The sequence below is a fragment of the Anomalospiza imberbis genome, chromosome 3 (assembly GCF_031753505.1).
Source record: "Anomalospiza imberbis isolate Cuckoo-Finch-1a 21T00152 chromosome 3, ASM3175350v1, whole genome shotgun sequence".
NCBI lineage: Eukaryota > Metazoa > Chordata > Aves > Passeriformes > Viduidae > Anomalospiza > Anomalospiza imberbis.
Genome location: NC_089683.1, coordinates 10,454,577 through 10,474,012, shown reverse-complemented (window position 1 = coordinate 10,474,012; position 19,436 = coordinate 10,454,577). Strand labels below are relative to the sequence as shown.

Here is a 19,436-nt window from a genome sequence, read left to right as displayed (position 1 = left end):
GGGGAGCGGCCGGCGCCATTGACGGTGCGCCCGTCCGGCGCCGGGCCCGGCATCGCCGGGCTGGGCCGTGAGGGCATCTCCCGGCCCGGGTTTGGAGTGCTCAGCTTGGTTAGAAAGCGCTGCCAGCTCCTTAATAAAGGTCACGCTGCTTTTACACGGAGAAAAATCCCAAAGGTTGTGAACCTCAGGTTGTCTGCGCACGGTGTTTGTAGTGTGACTTACATCAACATAGAATCATAGAATGGTTTGGGTTGTAAGGAGCTTCAAAGACCATCGAGATCCCATCCCCCTGCCATGGGCAGGGAAGCCTTCCACTAGACCGGGATCTCCAAGCCCCATCCAGCCTGGCCTTGAACACTGCCAATGATGGAGCATCCACGGCTTCTCTGTGCAAGAGCCTCGCCACCCCCGCAGTAACGAATTCCTTCCTAATCCATTACCTAAACCTGCCCTCTTGCTGTTTAAAGGCATTCTAATCAAAAAAGGAAGGAGACTTAATCACTGGAACAGAGAGCAACTAACAAGCTCTCAGTGATGCTGAGGTATTAGAAAGATAAATTACTTGTCACTGATTCTGCCATGTTAAAATTTACAGCTGGACAAGTTTTGATGATCTCAGACCTAGGGGCAGGTTAATAAAGCTTAGGAAGAAGGATGTCACACTGATAATGGACACAAAGAATGCAGAATTTATGGGCCACAAGGCCCACATTTGGCAGAACTCCCAAGGTAAGAAAGAAATTACTAAAGTCAACTCAGCATCGTGTAGCAATCAGCTCAGACTGGGTAAAGGGTAATTCCAGCAGGGGAAGATTGCAGCCATCGGACCCAAGAAACCCACCAACTCAAAAAAAAGAAGCACTGAGCACGTGGACTAATTAACATGAGAAGCCAGAGAATCATTAACCAACAGAAGGCAGAACAGTAATTAATAAAAGAACTTAAAGCACTATGTAGCTCCAGCGCCCATTGGCCTTTTGGTCAGGGACTGTGCAAGTATCTCCTCATCCAGCAGTGGGTAAGAGATGCAAAGATGCAACATATGAAGAGACTGTATAAAGGAAGAAGAGGGCTTGATATAATATTGTGGAATTGGTATTGTGTAGCAGAATTTTGGAAAACTCATACATGCTTGAGAGTGACAAGTGGAGTGCATGAAGTCATGGTTAAAAAACATTCTCTTTTGGGTAGTAGTGTGGAATGGGGCAATCAGTTAAACTTTCTCCTTGTTCTCCTTTAGGATGTATTTTGAATCACTGGGACAAGTTTAGTGGAGACCTCCTCACAAAGTGGAAGTTAAAGGAATACTGTACTCAGTGGTGGCCAAAATATAAATTGGATGGTGATGAAAACTGGCCAGAAATGGGAACATTAAATTATAATAACATGCTACAACTATTGTTTTGCAGAAGATTGGCTAAGTGGGATGAAATCCTGTGTGTGGATTTATTTTTCTCATTGAAAATGGTCATAAAACAATAAAGAAATGCAGGTTATTGGCATCTGATTCAAATGTGTTAATGATGACGGAAGAGAAAAAGAAATTATCTTGTTGCTGTTCTGCTTGTAGTACAGGGAAAAGGTATCTGAAAGCGGGTAGTGAGGAAGAAGGTGTACAATTGTTGGTTTCTCTGAGAAAAATCATAGGATGGTGGTAATTGGGACCAGTAAAATACTGATGGTAAGACTGGAAGAAGTGATACATTTAGTCCAATCGAGGTTGAATTTGGATGCACCAAAACTCTGTATATGTAAAAGTTCCCTTCTCAACCACTGATTTGATACATTGGAAGGAGTCTGCCAGGCTGTACTGAGAAATCCAGAAAAATTTGAAATTCCATATGTGGTATATTCTATACACCACATAATGTGAATCTGACAGGAAAAACTGACCAGATGATGTGGTAAGAGAGAAAGCTTTAACAGATTATCTCTTGTCTTTAAAGAAAACCCTGAGATTATTACACAGGTACTTGCTCTTTAGAACACCAGTCCCAATCAAATCACCAATATATTCTTTCAAGCATGGAGATCAAGTCAACCTGAAAAGCTGGAAAGATACTCCATTAGCTGAGAAGTGGAAAGGACCTTATCAGGTGCTTCTAACGACACAGCCATGGAATTGAAATGACTGGACTTATGAATTCATTACACATAGACCAAAGGTATTCCTCCAACTTTGTGGTGGTCTTAACAGAAAGACCCCGAAGCTGAAACTGACTCGGGACTCAGGAACTGCACATGGACAAAAATAGAATCTGTACTGCAATTTTATTGTGTTCACAGAGAAATTTTGCTATATTTTTGTGTTTTACTAATTTTAAAAAGTTTTTATAGGCAATGCACTTGATTTTTGGAACACCTGGGAGTTGTGCACCCAGGACTGAGCACCCAGGCCTGGGTGCACAACTCTGAAATAAACAATCAGGTCTCTTTTGAGTGTGTAATTATTAGCTTGTAGCACACTGGCTAATAAATCCAATTGTTCTGAACAACAATATGTCCCACTTTAAACAAATCATTTATATCATCTTGGAATTTTATGTGGTACTCACAAAGTGAGGCAGGTAATTGCTCAGAGGAATTGAATGTAAATATTATCATTTGTAATACAAAATGAAGTTATGAATACTAGTGCATGAATCAAAGCCTGCCTAGCTGACAGCTTTCAAGATACATCTGGCCTCCAGGACAATATTCCACTATCCTATAAAATTTTACATCTCATCTGACAGCTGGCCTTAGTGTAAATAGGACTGATGTCATCCCCTCCTAATTGCCAAGAACTTGTAAAGTTTTGCATTAGATTTACAATTTGTTTATTCTTACAAATTACAGAGGCCAAGGCATACTTCTGGCCCTATAAATGCCTGTATAATACTCATGCTTAAGCAGAGGACATGAAAGTAAGCAGAGTAAAGTGCTGGATATAAAACTCCATGACTTGGAGAAATAAAAAACACGATGCATGCACAGCACTTTGAGGAAGCAAGTGTAGCATAGCCAGGACGTCCCATGCTAACTTTAACTGTACTACAGCAAATTAGTATCAGTACAGGCACACACCACAAAATATCAATCACAGCCAAATCCAGCATTCTTGGAGGGTTTATAGTCTCATTTTTAGCCCTTACAGCTGAAGCTGTGTCCCATGTTCACTGGTGCTGTTTTGTGTTATATTCCAGCCTAACAATACTGTGTAGGCATACCTAAAGTCACACTCCCATGTGCAGTGAAGTGAACATAACTGAACATGCTTGAATGTTGAGTGTGCAGGGTGTGAAACAAATACAGATGTTGCTTAATACATCCAACCAGTTACCAGATATAATATTTTGTGTAATGATATTGCAAGGATCTACAAAATATATGGGATTTTTCCATTTTAAAAACCCATCATTTGGACTCCTAATTTAAAAATAACTTCTAAAGTATTTGGATGATTATAAATTCCAAGTGTATAAAATGATTGGATTCCTTTAATGAGTAATTTTTTTTTAATTGTTAGCTTGTGTGTTTTATCCTAAAAGCCAGATTGACACAAGAAAAGTGTCAGTAAAGTCTGTAATGACAATAGGAATGACCAAGAACATAAGTAAATCTTGAAGGATAAAAATATTAAATTGGAGGATGTCTTTCATTCTTCTACATTTTCAGCATTTTAATACTTGAAATTACTGTTGAATCTTTTATCTATATTTACAGTGACATCTAGGTTTTAAAATCAAATACTTCTTTTTCCAAACATGTGACTTGGGGCAGGATTCTGTTTATTTCTTCCATTTATGCCTCTTTTATCCTTGAAGTTTTGTTTCCTTGGGTTTTTTAAACCCTTTATTTCATAACACATGTCCTTTAGGTTGAATACAAAATAACTTCCAAAATCAATGTGCATATCATATTGTATTTTATTAAAATAAGTTACAAGATCCCAACTTTCCCATTTAATTGAAAGAAGACATAGGCACATTTTGTCATTTTGCCTTGCCATTTGAAAGTTTTATATAATGTGATATACTGTATCCATTCATTTTTTTCTGTATTTACTTTGAAGTAAGAGAATAAAAAATGCAATTACTACAGAAAAGCAATATCTGCAGTAGAAACTGAAGCACAGCAGGTATGAGTAGCTTCATGGCTATAAAGTGACTGTACATGAAGATCTTTAGGGTCACTGTATTTTCAAGGCTCTTGTCTCCCTGAAGTCTTCTTGACATTTGTTGATAATAATAAACCACTGCTGTTTTGTAAGCTGTGCAATGAAATAAAGCTTCCTGAAAACAATAAAAAGGTTTGATTCTGAAAAATTATTTTAAAATACAGCAAAATGATAGCTCAGACAATCTGCTGTCTGTCTTGATATGCCTGCAGCTTCTCAGACACTTCCTCTAGTGGTCAGTTGTTAAGGGCAATAAAATAGATGGCTATAAGGTGTGTTTATTTATAGTCTTTCTCATTGCTGCATTTTCAAAAAACAGTCTGGTTTCTAGATGAAGTCAATACATGCTTGAAACAGAGATTTCTAAACGTATTAGACTTCTGTCAAGATCTGGCATCTTCCCAAATAATCTCAACCCTAATCTCTTAGAAAGAGTTGGATCAGGTGATACCCAGGAATGAGGAGCAGAAGGTCTCTGCTGTTTTCTGGGTTGTCTTGAAAGGATGCTAGGGATAGAAATGGCACATCAAAGAATGACTTTGAAAGAAAGCCTCAGTTCTTTGTAATAAAGTCTATTCCTAACTTAAACCTACAACATTTTCTTGCTTAACATGAGCTCTTGGGCAGAAAGATTGATCTCTGAAGGATGTGCTACTACTGAGATGACATTACAGGTTTAAATATCTTGGTGTTCAGTTTTAACTAATTAGATTCCCTAGAATTTTACATTATAATCCAGGAAAATCTGAGATTTTCCCCTTGCTTTTCCCAGGTAGATAAACTGAATTCCAAGCGCACTGCATGAAGAGGGATGTGCAATTAGATCTCATGAAAATAACTTTGAATTTATTCAAAAACTGGGAAAGTTTTGTGTCCTTGGCAGAAGTCTTTATTTGACTTTCAGAAACTTTGGCAAACTGAAAAATTCTTGTATCTTTCTAAATGATGTGTAAAACTCACTACTTTACTCTCCTTTTTTTTAGTCTTAAATAGTCCATTCTTCCTTGATTTTGAAGCCTAAGAGATTGGGATGATAACCACAGATACAGTGCTCCTTTAAATCAATTTCTATTTGAATAAGAGCACCTTTGACAGAAAAAAGCATTCCGTTTCAAAAATTTTCAGCAAAGAAAATCTGTGACCTTCTTTGGTAAATTGTAGCAGTGATCAAGCACTTTCACTTCTAAAAATTATGCCTTATGATGTACCACAGCTTGTCCAACTTCAACTCCCAGTTATTAGTTCCTGCCATGTCATCTGAGGGCATTTATTTCAGCATTCAGGCTTGCTGTGGTACAACAGAGATCACCACTTTGTTTATTGCATGGGTTTTTTTCTCTCCCACATGTTTGTGGAATGTCTGATCCGGGGGCAGACCGCATTTCTCTTCCCGGCTGCAGACACGGCACTGCAGCAAAGGCAAACGGCAAATTCCAGCACCAGCTGGCACCTCGGGTCTCCTGCGGGCTTGCCCAGAGCCCCCAGCCTCAGCACCCTGCCTCGCCGCCCTCTCATGCCCCTGCGTGCCCGGATACGAACAGGCTCACACATTTTCAGGGAAAAGAAGGTGCTTGAAAATCACTTGGGACAGTGCAGGCCTGTGGAGGTGGGATGCAGAGGAATATCACAGCTAATGGGACTGTTGTCACACTGCCCGTGAAGTTGTCCCTAAAGTTTTGGGACATAATAGGAGGGCTCAAAACTGAGTGATGTAACAGTAAAAGCCAGCTAGAAGAATTATGAGCTTGATGAACAGTGCTTGATGTTCAACATGGCAGATATAATCTAGGGGATGTGGGCATATGCATTTATTTTATCTGTATCATGTTGCTCTTCAATGAAATGTGAAAACATAATGGTGTTTGCAACAACATATCTTTTTTTCCATAATATTTGTGAAATCACCCTGAAAATACTTTCTTCTCTGGATATTTCTTCCCTGGTTTATAACAAAACAGCTACCTCTAAAATACCAGGAAAGTGCTGAATGCAGGTGATCATGTGAGAAAAAGGATATATTTTGTGGACAGAGCTTCAAGGCGTGAGGTCACTGAGTCCTGGAGGGCAATTATAGCTTCACACTTACAGGACTCTTCAGTTGTTACAAGACTGCTCGTTATGGCTCCTAAGAGAGAAAACGGCATTTAGTATATTTACTACAATTATTGAACATTTAAATCCCAAGAAAATGCTTGATCCTGTGGAAGGAGTCAAACCCATGATGTGATACTACAGCAAGCACTGCAAGCCAGGGCAGTTGGGAAGGAGGGGCAGCAGTGAACAGGGGCTGGTGTGTAGCCAGAGACCTGAGTGTCATAGTACGGGACAGGCAAGAGAGAGCTCAACTCAAACCAAGAAGGAAGCAGAGCAGGATGTTCCTCGTCTGCCTACCTGGAGCCTCTGCACTCTTTAAATTAGACCATTACTGAGGAAAAAAAAAAAAGAAATAAAAAAGGTCCTGGCTGCAGAGACCAACCAGCCTCCTCTTCAACTTTAATTGTGTTGTCCCACAAGTACTCTTGGTTTCTAACATTTGCAACATACATGCCTAGGGAGTATCTTTCTTGATTCAGGAGGATAGACACAAATCCATTCAAATGTCACATGAATGTAGATGGAGGGAATGACATCATTCAAATAGGCCCAAGTGAATTTATAATCTAGCAGAAAGTCACAGCAATGTAACTGGAGGAGCCAGTTAGTATGACAGAGGAGCTACCAGTCTCTTCAGAATGACAAAGTGATCATTGCTATACTCCACAGTGCTTCCATTTAATCAGTTCCTAAGTCTTGAACTCAGTCTTCCAAACTTACAGGGAACCAGCCTCAGCTGTCCTCAAGAATTCCTTCTTCTCCATAATTCACAAAAAAACCCCAACAATGATGACAATTTCACTATAATATAATAATGTCAAGCATCAGTAGATGGCTGTGAGTTTTCAATTTAACCTCACCTACTCCATAAAGTAAGTAAGTTCAGGCTGCACCATTTTGATGAAGGCTGAGAACAAGTGTATCAACAGATACTACAGCACAGGAACTGCAGAGTTCACCATCCACATCTGAGACTGGAATAATGAGCTTCCAAAAGCAAAGCCTTCTTAAAAGAGAGCCTAGAAATATATTTTCAATAAGTTATCAAGAGGTATTACCTGTGTATAATACCCATCTCTTAATACATGTGTTTTTTACATTACTTGCAAAGGTAACAATAGCATATTAATAAATGTTGTTTGATCAATGTCAAACAATGTGTGTGAGCATTGTAACAGTAAAAAAATAAAAGAAATATTATACATAAGTACATTTCCCTTTTTTCCTGAACTGTGTTTGGCTTTTTTTTCTTTTTTTTTTTTTTTTGTTTCATTTGTTTGGTTTTTTTAGCAGTTATGCCATAATTACTCCCATTTTGCAACACAGCTGCAAAATCTATGAGGTTGCAGATTTGGCAGTGAAGAAACTCATTTGTCTTAAAGCCAGTGTTGAAATTGGTGTCTCCTTGATTCCACTGAGCCTGTATTTGTTCAGCTCCCCTCTTTGGAACATTCCACTGGCTTTATGGTCAATGTACAAAGAAGAGCTGTTCAAGAGTCAGCTGGAGGAAGGCCAGTTCAGAACATCACACCACTATGGTTGGTTTCCAACCAACTGCCAGTTAACTTTTTATGTCTGCATTTAAATTCTCCAATGACAGATACAGATCCTCCTTGGATTTTGTCTGTTTTAACAAAATTATTTTTCCAAACAGCTCTGGCAATTGTCCAAGGGTATTCTGAATTCTTCTACAGTCCTACTGTGAAATTGAGAGTCTTCCAGTATTTGATATTCAAAATTTGGGGCATTCCTGTTGCCACTGGGATGCCCAACAAGTCACACAAAACATGCTAAAGCTGTGTTTTTACACTGTCTTTGTGGTCAAGTCCAGACCAACAAGAAACTATTTTTGCAGATGGTGTTTGTCTATATCCACCTATTTTATACCTGTGCTCTTACACAGCATCTTCAGCCACTTGATGTGATGGCAGGTATTTCCCACTCTGAACCAGGGCTACAGCTAGGTAGCTCTTGAGATCCCTTCCTACCCAACTTAACTTTGGATTCTACATCAAACTGTGGAGAGGTTCTGCCAACATTTAATCCCAGTATTGCCCATCTGAAAACAGTTGGTGAGTTAATTCTTGGCCCACTCAGCTTAGAGGAGACACCAAGAATACAAGGTTTAGCATTGCAGTAGTTCTAACCTAAGTATTGTTCCCATATGGACCCCCCCAGCCATTCTCCAAATGCTGGTAGGCAATGGAGACTCGCATCCCAGAGGCAGGTGCCCCAGAACCCTGCCTTGCCAACACCCTCAATTATTCCCATTTCAGGAATGCAGATTATGACAGACTGTATTTTTAAATACAGTCAGTCCTTCAAGGTGTGATGATAGATAAGCGGGAACATTAAACTTTAATTAGTTTTTAATACAGTAACTGCTATAACTAAAGAAGAAGGACCAAACTAGCTCAAAATATTTTGGAAAGAGGCATAAAAGAATGAAAAGGGATTATACTTCCTGAGAGCTTGTGAGTTGATAGACCATTTCTCAAATGGATTAAAAATGTTTAACACAATAAAAAGAGGTGCTTCAATAAATACAAATATTCAGTAAAATACCTGAACATTAAGTTATTACTTGAGCATGTTTTGTCATCTGAATTTAAGATAAAGCCTTCACAGCAGTCACAGATCTATGACCCACTCCCACAGACCTGCTGCTAGTCATAGGTTCCTGGTGCACACACACCAGTTCACACAGGATGAAGATGAAGAAGAACTACTTTGGAGAAGTACTTATCCAAAACCAAGATAACATTTTTTAATGCTCCCCAATGGCAATGCTTTTCCATGCCAGGATCCAGTCCTCTATGAATCTTATCAGGAACTGCTGAGATGTGTAACTGATCTCACCTTGGAGCAGCAATTGTCTTACTGGGGATTAATACATTAATTAATGCAAGGGATACCTCAGACCTTGCTCCCTCTGACCCAGCTGCACAACCCCACTAGATGAGAGATGCCACGTCAGCCCCAAAGGCACACTAGGAAAGGTTTCCAGTACACAATAACTTTACTGAGGAGACTGGGAGGGAAAGGAACACTTCTGAAATTGTTACATTTTTACTGTAAAACAAAGTCACTGAGAAGCTAAAGAAAGGAACAGCAAGATGAAATTCAGCCTGGAGAGGAGGACATCACCTCAAACTGTCTTGCATGGTGGTACACACATTCCACAGTACTGTAAAGTGTGCGACTAACCCCAAATCTCAACAATTTGTCAGTTCTGGGTTTGCTGAATATTACATAAATTAGGGAAGGCTTTATTTATAAGTTGACAAAGACTGCATGGTGAGTATTTACTAACATTGTTACATATAAAGTTCTTTGTGTCTCTGACATTTGCTCAAGTGGGCTAGGCAGAGTGACATAGAACTGTTAATTTTAACACCTGAGCCCGTGTGAAAGCTCCTCAGGCAGATACAAATATATTCACGTGCTAACAAGAGCTATTGCAATACATGCACTTAGCTGGGGAGGGCATGGCTGGAAGGGGATCGGCAGTCTGCTCTTACTTGAGCACGTCCTCCCGTCTGGGTTGAGGGTGTAGCCTCGGTGGCAGTCACAGGAGTAGAACTGGTCGCCGCTCACGCAGACCTGCTGGCAGTCGTGCCTGCCAGGCGCACACGCGTCGGCAGCTGAGGGAGGCATTGCAGAGGAGAATATCAATCCATATCCAAACTTTGATTCCCATTTGCAAATGTATCCTCATTTGGATTCAAACCAGGATGTTTTTACTGCGTGTCAGTGTGCTGTTAACCAGAGCAGGGTGCACAGAGTGTGTTTTTATCAATGTCACAAAATCAGTAGGAAATTTTGGAATACTGGCAACACTTTTCTGCAGCTGTAACAGATGGCAAAAGGAATGGAACTGGAAGTGAAGAACTTACAAAACAATTATCCAACAGAATTTCAGAGAACAAATATCTTCATTTTAAGAGACTATTTGGCATTATTTCAGCTCTAATTGTGTTGAAGAAGACTGTTTTATGGAGTGAAAAGACCATAAACAGAAAAGTATATGTGGCTGCTAAAAAAGATGTGACACCCACTGCCAGTTACAAAGTGGGCACTTTATGTGTGAGGCTGCTGTTTTCTGCCAAATTTAACACGTCAATTCTGAAAGGGCAAGCTGAGAAGGAGTTCCTATATTTGGATATCTTTGCAGTAAGAAGGCCCAGTAAGGCACAAGAAAAAAATAAAGGGTGGAGAAAGAAAGGAAGAGAGCGAGAAAGAGAGAAAGAAAGGTGAAGGGAAAGGAAGCAAAGGAAAAAAAAAAAGGTAGAAGGGGAAAAAAGACCCTCTCCCAGACCTAGACTATTTTGCAACATTTTTTGCATATCTTTGTGATATAATTGCGACAAAGACCTGGATGGTTGGGAAATCATTAGCAGGATACTGCAAAATGAGATTCAAAAGGGAAAAAAAAAGCAAGTAATGTGAAGAAAATAATTTAAAGTTTGAATAAGCAGGAGAATCGGTGGTATGAAATGAGGTTTGGGATTAGACTCCCAAAGGGGAGGCCTAACTGAATTTACATTCCCTTACATGTTTTTTGCCTCTCTGTAATGCCAGCTAAGAGCCAGTGCTAAGCACCATATTTACAAAATCGGCTCCTAACCTAGGCAGGAAGAAATACTGAGGCCCTCTGGCTTCACCTCTTTGCGGTGTGAGACCTGTGACTTACCTTGAGAGATTTGCCCAGGAACTTCCTGGAACTGGAAGCCTAAATTCAACAGTTTGTCACACAAAATATAGTAAGGAAAGGGATTATAGTGGAAGTGGGAAAAAAAAAAACTATTTTCCCTAAATAAATCACCAGTGATACATCCAAGGAAATTCAGAGTGAAGATCAAACCCTAATCAAGTGAAGCTAATATAGAATATATAACAATTTGTAGATAATATATACTTGTGTGTACATCCCTGAGTACCAGCTACCTCTATGCTCTTGTTCTCCACAAGAGACCACTCTTCCAGCACAGCCCATGCTCTCCCTCATCTCATTCCCTTGTGCTGCTTTACTGAAGAGTTTTCTGACAGAAGTGGTCCACATCACATGCTGGGTATGGCAATTCATGCTCCCCGGGTGTGAAAATACAAAATACTGTGAAGTCCTCAAGGAAATGCCAAATGGCATTTTAATCTTAACCAAATACAAGCTTCACACAACAGCAGAAGAGCCAAAGATATCAAATTGCTACTGTACATATGGTGAAACAAAGTTGCCCTGAGTTTTCAGGAGTTGTACAGAAACTCTAGATAATTTATCAGAAAAGTAACATCAATTTGCCAGATTTTTAAAAGCTGCTTGCTTTAATGGAACACAGTTTTTTCTTAATCAGATCTTACCTGAGCAAGTCTTCTTGTCTGGATTCAAGGTGTAGCCTTCATAGCAGTCACAGACATAGGATCCGTTGTTACGCACACAGATCTGGCCACACTCATGCCTCCCAGGTGCACACAGATCCACAGCTTGTCAGGCATGTTAGAGAAACAACTCATTGTTAGTAACAGGCAGTTTGGGATGGAGTGCACATGCCCATTTTTAAATATATTTTGATTTGGAATCGGCTCAGAATTGGCAATAGTAATTGAAGGAATTAGAACAAGTGGCAGGAGAAAACATCTGTAATGTATTTGAAAACTTTGTTTTGGCATCTGGCCCTAATGAATGGATCTGTAGGCACAATAAAAAGGACAGTGATTGACTCAAACTACATCTCACCATTACTTGCAGCTGAGTTTTATTTATTATTAATTTCTAGAATTCTTACTGAAAAAGATACAGAAGGTTGTTGTTTCAACAGAAGCATACAAGTAGCATCTCAAATCCAAGAATAGTGCTTTTTTTTTTTTTTTCTAGTTGAACTCATTATCCAAAGGAATAATACCTGAGCAGGTTCTCTTATCTGGATTCAGGGTGTATCCTTCATAGCAGTCGCAGAGGTGGGATGCCCCGTTACTCACACAGAGCTGCTGGCAGCCGTGGGTCCCCAGGGCACACACGTTCACAGCTACAAAGGGCATGACAGAGAGGTACTTCAGTCATCCCAGAGGGGAGGAACGGGCATTGCTCACTCATGCTTACAGAAGTACGTCTTGCACTGTTTGCTGGATCACTGGTAGCAAATGTCAGTGCTGTGTTGCTGTCACAACAAGTTACAGACCTCCTTTGCAGCACTCCATAGCCAGGAGAGAGAGGCCATAAACAGCACGGAAATAACTCATTACCTGAGGTGGCAGGAGAAAAGATGAATTGAAAATGAGATGGTTCAACAAGGAGAGATTTTAAGCATTCAGTAACATTACACTGGAAAGGAGAACTCAGCCATGAAAAGGATCTTCTGGCTCTTTGTATCCAGTTCCTTTCCATTAAGGACAAGGGGAGGGAAGGGAAGGGAGGGGAAGGGAAGGGAAGGGAAGGGAAGGGAAGGGAAGGGAAGGGAAGGGAAGGGAAGGGAAGGGAAGGGAAGGGAAGGGAAGGGAAGGGAAGGGAAGGGAAGGGAAGGGAAGGGAAGGGAAGGGAAGGGAAGGGAAGGGAAGGGAAGGGAAGGGAAGGGAAGGGAAGGGAAGGGAAGGGAAGGGAAGGGAAGGGAAGGGAAGGGAAGGGAAGGGAAGGGAAGGGAAGGGAAGGGAAGGGAAGGGAAGGGAAGGGAAGGGAAGGGAAGGGAAGGGAAGGGAAGGGAAGACAGGTCTGGTTTTACCTGAGATTTTTACTTAGATTAGTAGTTACTAATTAGTATTTTTGTGGGTATGGATTACTGGTAAAATAAATCTCCAAAGCAGTACTGGTGAGATAAAAAATCAGAAGCAAGAGTACTTAAACCTTCTCATGTATTTCTGAAAACAAGGCAATTTTGTGGCAATAAAATGGCAACATTTCCCATTTTCTAAAACAAGGTAATCTTCCTTGTTTTAGAAGTCTGTTAAAAATGCTGAGAGTTGTCTTGTCTTTACATTTTACATTAACAAAATTTCTGGGTGGTCTTTTCAAGCATAAGTGAGAAGCTCAGACTCAAATGGTCAGATTTTTGTGGTAGGAAAGTCAAACATCCACTGACTTGGACAGCAATTCAAGGGTAAGACTTTTCCATCTCTAGGATGGCCTCATGCTGAATAATGCTTTCAATGCATCAAGAACTTGATCTTAGCCAACTGTTTTTCCCCTGAACATTAGTTTTCCTGTTTTCAGTTCACCCTGCAGATAAATTAATTGCCTTGTTCAGAGCATAAAAAAATCCTAGTTGCCACTGGTGAGTACAGATTTCTGACCAAAAAGCACCCTGGAGCTGGAAAGGGACCCAGTTTACCACACTGTCTTACAAGACCCTCTTAGATTCATTTGATTTATAAGAGTCTTTTTAAAGACTGTTTCCTTCACCCTGTTTTTTTCATGAATCCCAGATTCTGGCAAACTGCACGCAGGCACCTCAGAGTTCTGCTGGAAGTATACATGTGTGAGCTCTCTGATTTACCCTCCAGCCTTGCAGGGGCATAATTTCTGTGCTTCAGCACAATAAACAGTTTATTCTTAAGAACAAGAGATTTTTCTTTCTGCTATGAAAAGACTTGCTTTGGTGAGAACATAGGTGGACATGAGTGCTGTGTCCTGTCCAGGTGCACACGTACCTGTCCAGCCAGGTGGGCACTTGTGAGGATCTGGTCACACCAGCAGCACAATGTGGTGTCAAACCAAACCTCAAGGCATTTCCTATGCTAATTATTGGCAAAGTGTCCTGTCTGCAGATGGTCTTACACATTTATTTCATACCTAGATAAAGAGGTTTATTCACTCTAAACATACTCAAAAGGTGTGGTGAGTAAGTTTTAGTAAGGCTCTGAAAAAACAAAGTAACACATTGACAACCAAGTTCCCAAGGAAGTGGCTGTTATATTAATTCTTTTACAATTTCATTTATACCTATTTTAGCTATTATTTGCTGGAGATTTATTTTAAAGTAAATTTCTTAGAAAATCACTAGAAAAATCTACTTTGCACAAGTTTTTTAATTGTCAGAAAGTTGTCATTTGATTTTTGTGAGTAGGGCTGTGTCACAGCTATCTATAGGCAGTTTTAAATACTCCAGATTACCTTTTTTCCCTGTGAATGACAGTAACAGTCCACTCTGGCCTAGCATTGTTAGTGGAGTTCTAGTCTAAACCAAATACATACAGCATTTTTATAAGATCAGCCCTGAAAAAACCAAGCTAATTAATCATATCCCACAGTTCCTTGTCTAAATCAAGCTGCAGAGAAACAGAGGGAGATGTGAGCCTGGCACACTGGAAAATCCCAGCAGTGCCTAAGGAGTGAAAGCTGTCCTGAGATGACCTGCTGCTGCACTTGGGCACTTTATCCTGCACCAGATTGCTCGAGCCACTGCAGTGGTTTACCTGCCATGCTGATTGTCCTACTCTGAACCTATAGGGAATCCCTTCAGCTTCACATGCCCATCCTCCTTGCTTCCCAGTGAGTTGGGAAAATAAATGAGCAGTCTGCACAGCTCTGGTGTGCAGTAATTCAATAAATATATGCAGTCAAACCTTGTCTAGATTGCTGTGATTTCTCTTTCTCCCTAAATCTGACCAACTGAACAAGGAGGTCTCCTCGAGTCAGGTCTGTTACCTGCACTAAGGTCACTATTCAAAATGAAAGGCTGTTACTTGGCCTCTGCTGAAAAAGAGGGTTGGCTTGTTTGCCCAGTGGATGGTAATGGAAATATTTAGATGTGATACATGACACTTCTGAAAAACTTCTTTCTTAAGGAGTAGAACCGCAGCAGAAGTCAAAAGGAGCCAAGTTACACTACTCTCTTGGACTGATCCCCTTACCACAGAAAGTCTCCCTGAATCTGGATGTCAGCTTTTCTATCACACCGTAGGTCTCCACATAGAAGACGTGTTCATCCAGAGGCTCACTGGCCATTATCCTCAGGGACTGCATGTCTGCCCGGTCCACCCCGACCGCGTAGATCTCGATGCCAGCTGTCCGGGCGCTTGCCGCCACATCTTGAACCTGGTCTTGTGGCCGTCCATCCGTCACAACAATGACCACCTTGGGGATGTTCAAGGTTGCTGGCCGGGTGCCCATTTCCTCGGTGAAGACTTCTTCCATGGCAGTTTGGATAGCAAGGCCGGTCATCGTGCCAGCAGACAAGGGCTCAATGCGAGACACAGCCTCCTTCATAGAGGCTTTGTCAAAGTAGGTCCGGAGGGGAAACTCCACCTTGACAGTGCTGGCGTAGTTCATGACCGCCACACGTGTCGTTCTTTCACCAACATCCAGGGTATCGATCATTTCTGACAGGAAGGTTTTCACTTTCTCAAACTCTTCAGGTCGGACGCTGCGGGAGCTGTCTACGATGAAGACGAGGTCTAGAGGCCGGTTCTTACAGGCAGTGTCTGCCAAGAAGGAAGGAAAATGCTTCAGTCATCTCCTACACAGGACAGGAGCTCTCACCCCAGGGCAGTGAGTGCTGCCATGGCAAACTACTCTGCCAGATAATGTTGGTTGATTCTTTATGAAGAGGCTTCAAATTATAGTGAGCAGCATATTAGAGAGTCATAAATATTAATTTGGCAAGTAATAAGTAACTGATTTTTTCTAAACATTAATAGATAAGTGCACATTTGAGCTCTCAAAATGTCTAACTATCCTTGAAACGAAGGGTTGTGGTTTTCATGTAACCAGCCAACAAAGACATGAAACAATTGTATATAAATATATTTGCTATTTATTTTCATAAAGTTTGAATTCCAGTTTATATAAGATAAAGAAATAAAATGGCAAAACATCTGAGTAGATCACATAGGGAACAGATTGTAATATTGTTTAGGATAGTAACTACATAAACTGCTAATTAGGAATTATTTCTTGTTTCTAAATTACAATCCAAAATACACAACAAGAACAAATAAAGGCCAACAAGGGAAAAGAAAAAATGATGTTGTAAAAAGGCTTCTTTGGAAATTGTTATTGTTTTAAGGCTTGTAGAGCAGAGAGAAAAATGAAATTACTCATGAAGTAATTTTATATGTAAAAATGAACATTTACACACACATTTCCAAAATTCCTCACTGCCATATAAATCTAGACAGAAGCAGAAAACCCATCGCTTAGATCAAAGACAAGCATCACTTCTAGGAAGACAAAAACCAATCAAGACAGTGACAGCAGGCAACTGAAATGCCCCCTCCTTGTCCTGATACCACATCCTGACACAGACGGTACCAGGTACTTAATTTAAGCCATCAGGATTTGCAGCTGAAAAATGGACAACCCAAAACAAGAGTATTTCTATAAAAGAGATATCCTGGCTCACCAGTGCATTAAATAGCAAAATATGAGGTGTCCAGTTTGAATTCACACCTTGAGGGCTCTTTTGGGAACCTGACACACCTCTCCCGGCTACTATCAAGTTGACTTTTATTATGCCATTCCAGCTTAAATTTAAAAAATCATAACAAGTATCTTAAAAGTATAGGTGAAAACAGCACTTTTTAGTTTTTTTCCAAGGCATTAGAAACCTTTTTTCTCTGATTCAAGAGAAAACAGAGGAAAAAAATGAAATTGCACAAATTCCCTCAGGAAGCACAGCAGCATAGTTGATTTTGCCTTTCAACGGAGTAATAGACCAGACAAATCTAGGATCCCACCCAGGTATATTCTATATAATTCTATATTCATCCTGTAATTCAGTTTTGCTTTTGGGAAGCTGAAAAAACATGAAAAAATGTTAGTGCATGCATGCGTAGCTTAAGACATGAAAAAAAAAAAAAAAAAAAAAGGAAAAAAAAGAGACAAGCAAGGTTTGTCCAGAAAAAAAATAGAAAAGAAAGAAGAAAGAAAGAAAGAAAGAAAGAAAGAAAGAAAGAAAGAAAGAAAGAAAGAAAGAAAGAAAGAAAGAAAGAAAGAAAGAAAGAAAGAAAGAAAGAAAGAAAGAAAGAATATGCAGTACACTGTTTGTAGGTAGAAAAATTCTCCTTTTTAGAGAAGGAAAAAAATGCATTTCAGCAACCTGGTCCTTCCACAAGTCTGAAATAAAGATGCTTCGAGCACAGGTAGGGAAGAGCTCGGGGTTTAGAGGCGCGGGGCGGCGGCGGGGCAGCAGCGAGGCAGCGCGGAGCGGGGCCGCGGGCGCGGAGCGGTACCTGCGGAGCGGCCGCCGGGGCGCGGCTGCCGGCGCGGGCGGAGCGCGGGGCCCCGCGGGGCCGCGGGCGGCGGCGGCAGCGCCAGCGCCAGCGCCAGCGCCAGGCAGCAGCCCAGGATGCCGAGCGCCCGCCCCATGGTGCTGCCGCCGGCCCCGCGCCCGCCGCGCCGCATTTAAAGCTGCCGGGACCGGGAAGGGGGACGGGACACCGAGGGGGCATCGGCCGCCCCCGCCGCCTCCTCCCCAGGGCGGGCCGGTGGCCCTCGCTCCCCCGCCCCGACGGGCGCTCAGCCCTCGGGGAGAGGGAAGGAGGCGAGATTAGAGCTCATCGTTGGGAACGTGCGGCAGGGCCGGGACAGGGCTCAAACCTGGGCGCAGGGGGAGCTGAGACGCCGTTCTTCCTTCAACACAAGTGTTTGGTCCAGGCTTATTTTGCCTTTCCGTCTTCAGGACAGCAGTTGCAAAGAACGGGAGAAAGCTCCCAAGTGTAATCACAGAGGCACAAGGAACTCCCCGCTCTGTTGCCAAATTTGGCCAAGGGCATTTTGGCCAGTTCCTGCCGGAAGCTGCCGTGAGCTTTGGGAAAGCACGGCTTATGGCACAAAGGCACCCTGAGCTCCAGCACAGGGCTTTAGAAGACGCTTTTGCCAAATCTGTATCCTGCTGTACTGCAGGATCATCTTCTCTCCCATCACCTTAATCAGTGGAACAGGAAGCCTTGATTTAGAAGAGGAACCAACCCCCAGCTGTACAATATCAGGCAGGCACTGACTTACTTCAGCAAGTTCTGCCACGAAGGCACAGTAGAAGTTCTGCCACGAAGGCACCGTCATATTCCCAAAGGCTGCAAACAGTGTCAGGGAAGAGGGACCACCACCCTTCAAGCAGGAGAAAGCCACAGGACAGGGCTCCAGGGGAGTGTAATGGCTTTTCTCTCTCAGAAGACACTGCAGCTTTTTGAGCAAGGGTGCATGCACACACACCCCTGAGAAATTTCAGGCAGTGCCTGCTGCTGTCAAATACTGCTCACACAAATGGTCAGCCACCCATTCCAGTAAACAGCCCTTGGCAGGAGCTCTTTACCCACTCGTGGTCAGACACAGACACACTCCCTCACTGCAGAGGGACCCAGAGCAGAGTGTGTGCTGGAATTGAGCAGCACCCACTTGCAGTTGTTTCTTATGCCACACAAAACCACAGTGGTCTTTCACACCCCGCCTCCTCCCTCCAGAGTCAGACTGCAGCAGTCTGTGGCAGCATCTAAAGATGCCCTGCGTTTGGAGTCTCTGTGGGAGTTCAGAGCCAGTGCAACTCCTCAGAATCTGGAAATAAGAGTGCAGCTGCCAGCAGCACTGGGCCCACCCTGGGTACCCCCTCAGGGTAAGAGAGGGACAGCACTGTCAGAACAGGGGCAGAGAGGGTCTGAGACCACTGCACTTCTGAGTGCTCTCACAGGTGGCACCTGAGTTAACTAAAAAGGGGAAACTACTGCTGGTAGCACAGCCCTAACAGCATTTTTTAATGTGTAGAGAGGTAGATATTGAAAGTACAGGAATAACCCCACAAATTATATGCTGTAACCATCTGAATACCTTTTCCCAGAATTTAACACCACGTACCTCTTCTCTTCCAAAGCAGTATAACGTCTGATTGTCAGATTTCTTCAGATTATTTAAAATGTTAAATAATCTTTTACCTCTTTACAGCTCTTGCTACAAAAGAGGAAGAGTGGAAAGTTTTTTGCAGCTTGCTTTTTTTGGTTTGGTTTTTTTTTATTGATTGTAGAACATCACAAGTTATGGCATATTGCCAAAAACTCCGGACATTTTCCAATGTAAATGTTGTAGTCCTACTGGGTGTCTGTCCTGCTTTTAATGCCTGAGCTGACCAGACATCAGATTTCCCCAAGGGCTCAAAGCCTCCAGTACAATTCCCTTTTCCCAGCTCATGGGTAAGACCAGTCAGACAAGTGGAAGTCACCCAAGTATTTGAACTGCAAAGGCTGTGTGTTAGAGAGAATCCAC

At 41.9% G+C, this 19,436-nt stretch overlaps 1 protein-coding gene across 2 annotated transcripts; it reads right to left on the bottom strand.

The window, feature by feature from the left end:
- Positions 1-3,890: 3,890 nt before the first annotated feature.
- Positions 3,891-17,564, bottom strand: MATN3 (matrilin 3). Of its 2 annotated transcripts, none has more exons than XM_068183387.1 (5): positions 17,414-17,564; positions 15,095-15,664; positions 12,154-12,276; positions 11,612-11,734; positions 3,891-6,284 (listed from the first exon to the last, which is right to left on the bottom strand). In XM_068183387.1, the coding sequence occupies exons 1-5, from the start codon at positions 17,547-17,549 to the stop codon at positions 6,157-6,159; spliced, it is 1,080 nt and encodes a 359-aa protein (XP_068039488.1). In that variant the 5' UTR covers positions 17,550-17,564; the 3' UTR covers positions 3,891-6,156. The 2 variants fall into 2 exon arrangements, with proteins under 2 accessions (XP_068039488.1, XP_068039489.1); XM_068183388.1 differs by lacking the exon at positions 3,891-6,284 and adding an exon at positions 9,963-10,130.
- Between the last annotated feature and the right edge of the window lie 1,872 nt (positions 17,565-19,436).